The sequence below is a fragment of the Andrographis paniculata genome, unplaced genomic scaffold (assembly GCF_009805555.1).
Source record: "Andrographis paniculata isolate CXL003 unplaced genomic scaffold, ASM980555v1 Contig52END, whole genome shotgun sequence".
Classification (NCBI taxonomy): Eukaryota; Viridiplantae; Streptophyta; class Magnoliopsida; order Lamiales; family Acanthaceae; genus Andrographis; species Andrographis paniculata.
Genome location: NW_026137587.1, coordinates 2,241,866 through 2,250,762, shown reverse-complemented (window position 1 = coordinate 2,250,762; position 8,897 = coordinate 2,241,866). Strand labels below are relative to the sequence as shown.

At 46.3% G+C, this 8,897-nt stretch overlaps 1 protein-coding gene and 1 pseudogene across 1 annotated transcript; both read left to right on the top strand.

Annotated features, from left to right (window-relative positions):
• Positions 1–631: 631 nt before the first annotated feature.
• Positions 632–6,516, top strand: LOC127254383 (uncharacterized; annotated as a pseudogene).
• Positions 6,517–6,986: 470 nt separating this feature from the next.
• LOC127254382 (uncharacterized) lies at positions 6,987–8,105 on the top strand. The gene has a single exon (XM_051279474.1). It carries the CDS (start codon positions 6,987–6,989, stop codon positions 8,103–8,105), a length of 1,119 nt encoding a protein of 372 aa, XP_051135431.1.
• Positions 8,106–8,897: the final 792 nt, after the last annotated feature.

The window sequence follows — 8,897 nt, the reverse complement described above, 5'->3', positions numbered from 1 at the left end:
GCTTATGGGGCGTTGTGCCTCTGAAGCGAGGGCTTTGATAGAGAAGATGGCGGCCATTCAGTCAAGTTGGCCAGAGTCCAACAGGCCCGAGCCATCGAGGGGTCTGTACCAGGTCCCTGCTTCCGTATCTCATGACGCAAGGATCGACAGTTTGTCAATCCAAGTGAAGGAGCTGTCTAAGCTCATGAAGCAGGACCTGCGTAATAAAGGAAAACAAGCACTGCATGAGGCCGCGGAATGTGAGGAAAGAGCTTATGAAGACCAACAATGTCCGCAGGTTGCTGAGTGTTCAAATGAGGAACCTCAGAACCCGGCGGAGGTCTTTTATATGGCTGGCAGAAATGCCCCCCAATTTCAGCAGTTCCAAAAGGGGCAAGTTCAAGGCCCCGCTGGATCGCGTCCTCAGCAACAATTTCAGAGGCCACAACAGTTCGCTGCGCAACAATATATTCAAGGGGGATATCATCCGCATCAACAACAATACTATCAAACCCCCCATTTCCCGCAGCAGGCACATGCATTCGCTCAACCTCCCACAGCGGCACAAGCCCGGTTGAGTCTGGAGGAACTCTAGAGGAACACAGAGCGAGCGAATCAAGAGTTTCAAAGAAACACATCTACTTCGATCAAAATGCTGGAAGTTCAAGTCGGGCAGATTGCTGAAGCGCTGAAGCTGAAGCAGAAAGGAACATTGCCTGGGACAGTCGAGACTGTCCTGAACCAAGCGAAGGCCATCGAACGGACGCAATCGCCACCACTGCCAGACAGAGGTATTGATCAATCTTCTTCCTCTATTGTTGCTAATGTGCCTGTGCAGGATGAGATTAAACAGATTCCGGCTAAGGAGCAAGGTCCATCCCAACCTCGAGCGATACCAGCCGCTCAGGAGTCTGACCCGAAAGAAAGGGGTTTCGCTCAACCTTTGGCTCGAGCCTCCTTTCCAGAACGATTTGGGAAGAAGGACAACTCCAAGGAGTTTGATAAGTTTGTACATACTTTCCGTAGTCTTCAAATTACTATACCGTTTGCTGATGCTTTGTCTCAGATGCCACATTACGCTAAGTTTATCAAGGATATAATCAATCGCAAGCGGGCATTTCCTAATGAAGTGGCAGCGGTGCAGCTGGAAAGTGTGTGCAGCGCCGTACTTAAGGAGGACCTCCCGAAGAAACTCAGCGATCCTGGGAGTTTTATTATTATTTGTACAATAGGAAATTTAGAGCCGATAAGGGCATTATGTGATTTAGGTGCAAGTATCAATCTTATGCCCTTTTCGCTTTTCTCTAAATTAGGGCTTTATGAGTTAGAAGCATGCAGAACTGTAATTCAGCTTGCCGATAAGTCAATAAGATTGCCTAAAGGAATCATTCGTGATGTACTCGTGCAAGTGAACAAATTTATTTTCCCTGCAGCTTTCATTATTATGGAAATGAGCGAAGACCGTGACATTCCAATCATATTAGGGAGACCTTTCCTAGCCACCGCTCAAGCTACAATAAATGTTGCTGAAGGCAAAATATCCTTGAGTTTTTGTGGTGATAAAGTCACATTTTCCATGAACTCAGCGCTACCCCAACCTCAGGAAGAAAATTGTGATTTTATTAATGAGTTAAATGAAATAATAACTTTTGAGAACCATATTACATTTGATAATCTGGAAGGAATTTCAGATAATGGATCACTCGAACTGGAAGATAAAAAGGATTCAGCTGAGGCAAGCGACGATATTCAAGCGCCCACTGAATCCATTGAACAAGCGACGAGGGAACCAGCGAGCGAGACCAACATTAAGGATGAGCTGAAGAAATTACCTGAGCACCTCAAATATATATTCCTTGGACCGGAGGAGAGTTACCCGCTGATAAATTCCGCCTTACTATTGCCGGATCAAGAGGCTCAACTCATCTCACTTCTCAAAAGAAATCAAGCGGCGTTTGCATGGAAAATCTCAGATATCAAGGGAATCAGCCCAGCGGTGTGTATGCACCATATAAGGCTGGAAGCTGATACAAAGCCATGTAGACAGCCTCAGCGGCGTTTGAACGAGAATATGCAAGAAGTAGTCAAGAAAGAGGTGATCAAATTGTTCGATGCAGGAATCATATACCCTATCAGTGACAACCAGTGGGTTAGCCCAACCCAGGTGGTTCCCAATAAAGGAGGATTCGTTGAACAGACAAGCGACGACGGGGAGGTCTTCATGACAAGACCTGTCACTGGATGGAGGGTTTGCATCGACTACAGAAAACTGAATTCAACCATAAAGAAGGATCATTTCCCACTTCCTTTCCTTGATCAATGCCTTGAGAAGCTTGCAGGTCACGAATACTACTGTTTCCTCGATGGCTACTCAGGCTACCATCAAATTCCCATCAAACCGGAGGACTGTGAGAAGACTACATTTACTTGTCCATATGGGACCTTCGCTTATAGGAGGATGCCGTTTGGACTTTGCAACGCTCCGGCTACCTTCCAGCGATGTATGTACCATATCTTCAGTGATCTCCTGGACTCCTGTTTTGAAGTTTTTATGGATGATTTCTCGGTGTATGGCAAGACATTTTCCAGATGCCTGAATAATCTGGAAAAAGTACTTCTCCGTTGCATTGAGACTGATCTCGTGCTGAACTGGGAGAAATGTCACCTCATGGTGAATGAAGGAATTGTCTTGGGCCATAAGATCTCGTCTTCCGGTATAGAAGTAGATAGATCAAAAGTTAATGTAATCGAAAAAATGCCAGCACCCTTGAATGAGAAAGGAGTGCGAAGCTTTCTGGGCCACGCGGGATTTTACCGTCGTTTTATCAGGGGTTTCAGTCAAATCACACAACCACTCACATCACTGCTGTGCAAGGATACTCAATTCTACTGGTCAAGCGAGTGTGAGGAGGCTTTTCGAATACTGAAGGATAAGCTGACCTCTGCTCCTATAATTTCAGCACCAGTGTGGAGTGAGCCATTCGAGCTAATGGCGGATGCGAGTGATTATGCCGTCGGCGCTGTACTAGGACAAAGGGTGGAGTCTAAACTTAACGTCATTTATTATGCAAGTAAAGCGCTGGACTCTGCTCAAAAGAATTACACTACCACCGAGAAAGAGCTGCTAGCTATTGTCTTCGCTTTTGAGAAATTCAGACAGTATCTTATCGGAAGCAAGACCATTGTTCACACTGACCATGCAGCCATTAAATATTTGATGGAGAAAAATGAGACAAAAGCCCGCTTGATTAGATGGGTTTTGTTGCTCCAGGAATTCGACATAGAAATCAAGGATAAGAAGGGAAAGGAAAATCATGTGGCGGATCACCTCAGTAGGTTGCGACAAGAGGAGGACAAATCTCCTGGGATCAATGAACAATTCCCAGATGAGAAGCTGTTTCTGGTGCAAGCGAAAGAGCCATGGTTCGCTGACCTGGCCAACTTTTTAACTACAGGACAGTTTCCAACGCACACTGTACAACGGGAAAAGAAGAGATTGCTCAGTTTGGCAAAGGATTATTTTTGGGATGAACCTTATTTGTTCAACATCGGCTCAGATGGGATAATCCGTCGCTGTGTAGCGGAGTCTGAGATCCCGCTGATTTTGAACGAATGTCATGGGTCCCATGTAGGAGGGCATTTCGCTGGCATGCGCACAACGGCCAAAGTTTTACAGTCAGGCTTCTTTTGGCCTACCCTACAAAAAGATGCAGATGCCTTTGCCAAATCTTGCGACAAATGCCAAAGATTGGGGTCCATCTCGAAGAAAGATGAGATGCCCCAAACTGGAGTCTTGTTTGTGGACATATTTGATGTATGGGGGATAGATTTTATGGGTCCCTTTCCACCTTCTAATGGGAGACAATATATTCCGGTGGTGGTGGATTATGTGAGTAAGTGGGTTGAAGCGCAAGCGCTCACCACAAATGATGCTCGATCAGTGATCCGGTTCCTAAAATATACTATATTCCCAAGGTTTGGGGTCCCCAAAACGATAATAAGCGATTGAGGCACCCATTTTGTGAATAAGGCACTACAATCTAGCCTACAACAATATGGTGTTCGCCAGCATCTAACTACCCCCTATCATCCACAAGCGAGTGGTCAAGTGGAAGTTTCAAATAGAGAGATCAAACACATCCTGCAGACCACAGTAAATAAGAGTCACAAGAATTGGACAGAGAAATTGGATGATGCATTGTGGGCCTATAGAACAGCCTTCAAGACTCCAATTGGAATGTCCCCTTATCGGCTTGTATATGGAAAAGCCTGCCACCTACCGATGGAACTAGAGCATCGCGTGTACTGGGCTATCAAGTATCTCAACTTTGATCTTCTCCCAGCACAGGAGAAGCGCGCTAAAAGATTGCTCGATCTGACCGAGTTCCGATACCTTGCATATGAAAGCGCGAAGATCTATAAGGAAAGGATGAAATTCTATCATGACAAGAAGTTGAAGAAGGAGTTTACGGTGGGATCCAAAGTTCTTTTATATGACACTAGGCTCCATTTATTCCCAGGGAAATTGAAGTCACGGTGGACTGGGCCGTATATTGTCAGACAAGTGCTGCCAAGTGGAGCCATAAGGATTAACAATGTGGAGACCCCCGGAGAGAAATATTCCTTCTTGGTGAATGGAGCGAGGCTGAAACCGTATATCGAAGGGCCTGTATTGCAGCAGGCCACTGCGGATATTAATCTGATGGAGGTTCAGAAGCTCATTCGATGATAGATTTTGTGAAAAGAATCCAGAAGCCTAATCTTATATCCGCCAATTTACAGCTTTCTTTTATCGCTTTCCTAGTTAGAATTTATCGCTTTCATAGTTAAAATTTACAAGCTTTCCTTTATCGCTTCCATAGATAGATTTCATAATATTTTTTTTCGCTTTCATAGTATAGGTTTACAGTTTTGTTATCGCTTTCATTAGAATAGGATTATCGCTTTATAGGAATAGTTTAATGTTATCATTTTAACTTCTAACCTAAGCCTGACCCAAGTTAACCATCGCTTCGCTTATTTCACCCTGATATTTACTGGGGGAGCAGTATTACTCACCCAGCACCGCTTTCATCATCGCTTGTGTGTCAACCTTAGGCAAATAGAAGTGTTGCTTTACCCGCTCACCCACCCTGAAATACCCTCCTCTATACCTTTATAAGTATTTACAGTAGACTTGGCATCGCTCCGCTCACCCTCCAGAGAGCCATAAGAAAATCTATAAATACCCCAGTCTACAGTCATTTTTTCACTTTTGCCCTACAGTAACTTCCTCCCGAAGCTTTAGTAACCACCACTCTCCAAGCGAAAATTTTTCAAAATCTCACCATTTCAACCAATAATAGCTTCATCTAAGGTAAGATCTAGGTTAACCTTAGTACATAAACTCTATTTTACGGTTGATTCTTGCCGATTTAACGTTCAAAAACACAGAATGGCAAATTATTTTCGCGATATTTTACTGTTCTTCATTTTTGCGAAAATGTTTCTCTGTTTGATTTCTGTGAATCTAAGCCTATTATATGCTAGATTTAGATACAATAACTGATATACTTGCTTTCTACGGATGAATTTCACTTTAATCTGTAGGTTAGGTCTTGTTTTGTGATTTTCTCCCTTTTTCACAACGTAACACTTACAGTAGTGTTCTGTTTCGTTGTGAGGGGGAGGATTTAGGGTTAAAATCACTCGAACTGTGAATATGATTGCCGATATATGGATGTTATTTACATTTAAAGATAATGAGGCAGGATCCATAGAGTTCGTATCTTAAACAATAATTCTGGAAACCCTAGGTTCAGGACAGGCTTAGCAAAATAGATCCAGCAAAGCAAGAAACGTTGAAAAAGGAGTTTGAGAAAGTAGAGGAGAGGATCGAACAGAGAGTCCAAAGGATCAAATCCACGGACGGGCGTAAGGTGGTGACAACAACCTCAGGGGCAGAATTTGTAGAACCAGCGCCACCTGAGGCATACTACAAGAGGAGGAGACAGTTGTAGTTAACAGAGGACTGGGGGAAGCTCAGGCAGCTGAAGTCACTGCCATTCCGAAAATTCATCCCAGAGTTCCCGGATGACTACCTCAGATTCGAATATACTGAGGAAACAGAGCAGAGGTATCCGGTGAGCGACTGGTGACTGGAATTAGAAGAATCGGAATACGAGCAGCTGAAGGAGTACCAGCTGACGGAGCTCAAAGACAAATTCGCCTGCCAAGAAGCCCCGCAAAAGAAAATGAAGGCATTCCGGAGCAATATCTCCAAGAAGAATGCTGCCGACACTGCAAAGGATGTGTTAAGATCGAAGCAGTATGACAAGCTGCACTTCTCCAACATTGATGCAGCGGCAGCGTACGAGCGGATGAAGGCGATAGGGATCCTCTATGAGAGAGGATTTGACCCCGAGAAGATCACAGGCCCGCTCTCTGACTGGCTGGAGGAGCGGGGCCTGTCTTGGTTGATCAGAAACCCCAATGAACTAGTGGATGTATCACTGGTGAGGAAATTTTACGCTAATCTGAACCAGGCTGATAGTCTAAAACATGTCTACGTTCGGGGAAAATGGGTAGACTGCTCAGCCAGGAAGATCAACCGACTCCTGGGATGGGAACACCACTACCCCGCCCAGGAGATGCAAGATAAGTTGAAGGCAACGGAGGTCTGCAGTTCACTTGAACTGCAGTCGCTGTATAGGACCTTTGCCACCACCCCTGCATACGAGAAAAGGAACCTGAAGTTCGGGTCGGTGGACGAAGAGAAAAAGGAATGGGTGAAGTGGTCGTTGAGCAGAATAATGATCACCGCTCACACCACTGACATTCGTCCTGATTACCTCGTTGCTCTTCGCTCAATTCTGGAGGAATCCAATGATGTGGATTTGGGCGCGATCATCGGCTTAGATATCTAGGATCAAAGAAGCGGAGACAGAACACTGGGTCACGGGACCCTGATCACAGAACTTTGCCGTCGCGCGGGCGTCGATTTGCCCACTCCAGCCCCAGAGCTCCAAATGAAGCCGCTGTTCCCAGCGGCCTTACACAAAAATTGGCTGAAGTCCAAGGGGTTTACTCTTATCCCCAAACAGAAAAAGAGGAAAGCACAAGCGGCAGCGCCCCCTCCACCAAAAAGAAAGATGAGATTTGTGAGGGGGGAAATCATCAGAGAAGATGTGACACCTCATACCGAGCCCGACTCTGAGAGAACAGTCTCCAATGAAGCTCCCAACGATAAGGAAGAGGAAGCCCTCCGCGTCGCTCGGGAGATTGAGGAAAATCTATTTGGGGCTGAAGCGGCCAAGAGCAATAAGGGAGGAAACGCGCCGCGAGCGGCCGCTGGAGAAAAAAGGTCAAAGAAGCAAGAAGACCCTGCTCCACCTCCTGTCAAGAAGCCAAGGGTCAAAGAAGCATTGCGAAAAAATCCAACACCCCCTCGGCGAGCGACGAGGCAGGAGAAAGAGAAGGGGAAATCGGTGGATGTAGAATCAAGCGAGGAAACGATTCCCCTCTCCAGGCTACGGAAGAGGATCATCATCAGAGAACCCACCGCCCAACCCGAGAGACCTTCGCCGGCACGGCCAGCGACGGAGGAGGTGTCACCAAGGCTGCCAAGCCCACCTGACGATGAACCTGTTCCCTTCGACCAACAGGGGGCAGGAGAGCCAACTGCTGTTGGAACAGGCAAGGAAACCACACCCGTTAACCAGCCGGGAGCGGTGGAGCCTACTGCTGCTGGAGCAGAGGAGGAGCGGGAGACTGTACTGACCGAAGAAACTATTGGCGGGATCGATGTCACCGTGGAGTCATACAGAGAATATCCCGCCGAGGTCCCCGCTGCCACAACCGCTGAAGCTGCCAATGAAGCTGAGGAGGTGGAGGCAGTGATTTTAAATCTTCCTATCTTGCAGGTATCCCTGAGCAGCCCAGGAACACCTACCATGATCGGGACACCTGCAAAAATTCTGACTCCTGTCTCAACCAAATCTGATAAAACACTTATAGAGGAGGAGGAGGAGGAACATGATAGGAAATTTCAAGAACAGAAAGCTCAGCTGCTTGCCGCAGTACAACGGATCGAACGAATGCAGCAGCTCGAGCGAGAAAGAAAAAGGAAAATGAAGGTGCTGGTCTAGCTGCTAAAATACTGGAAACCGCTGACCCAACTCCAGCTGCGATTCAGAAGGTATTTACAATGGAAGAAACCAGAGCAGCTGAAGTACGAAGCAGCGAAGCAGCTAGTATTCCTCAGGGATGTCTCCCCTGAGCCAGCACCCGATTCCCAAAAAGAGGAAGAGCCAGTGGAAATCAGTTCAGCTGAGAGCGAGCGATAATCACCAGAAGCGGCGGGTGCTGGACCATCAGCCCCCCGCTCATCGCTAGAAAATATTGAAAGAAGATTGGATGAACTCAACTCAGCCATTCTCACCCAATACATGATGACTCAGACATTAATAGACACATATGCTAGGAGTCTGGGTGCTGAACTGACTGCTGGAAAGAAAGCGACTGCCGCACTAGAAGAGCGAGTGGAAGCGCTAGAGACTCTGGCTGCAAGCATGGGTACGACGCTGCAGGAAATTATGAAAGCTCTCGCAGCTCTTACCCAACAAAACGCCATCCTGATGGAACAACAGCTTGACACAGCCAGGAGTCTCCTTCGATTGGAAGACCTAGTGCGGCAGATATCACGCAACCTTCCTCAAGGGCGAGGACCAACAAGCGAGAAGAAGAAGTAAAGAAAGGTCCTCCCCCATGTACAAAAATTTGAGAATAGCAAGGGCTGTACATAACATCAATCAAGGAAACAACAATTTTTGGTAACTCGTGACAATTTTTCTTTATTGTATGCTTAACGTAACCTGAAGTATGTGCTCTTATGTGAAATTCCTGTGATATTCTGCTTGGTTAACTTTGTGATATGTTCT

What these genes read in the sequence shown, in the direction of transcription:
- LOC127254382 (XM_051279474.1), top strand. Translation starts at nt 6,987, where the DNA reads ATGAAGCCGCTGTTCCCAGCGGCCTTACACAAAAATTGGCTGAAGTCC.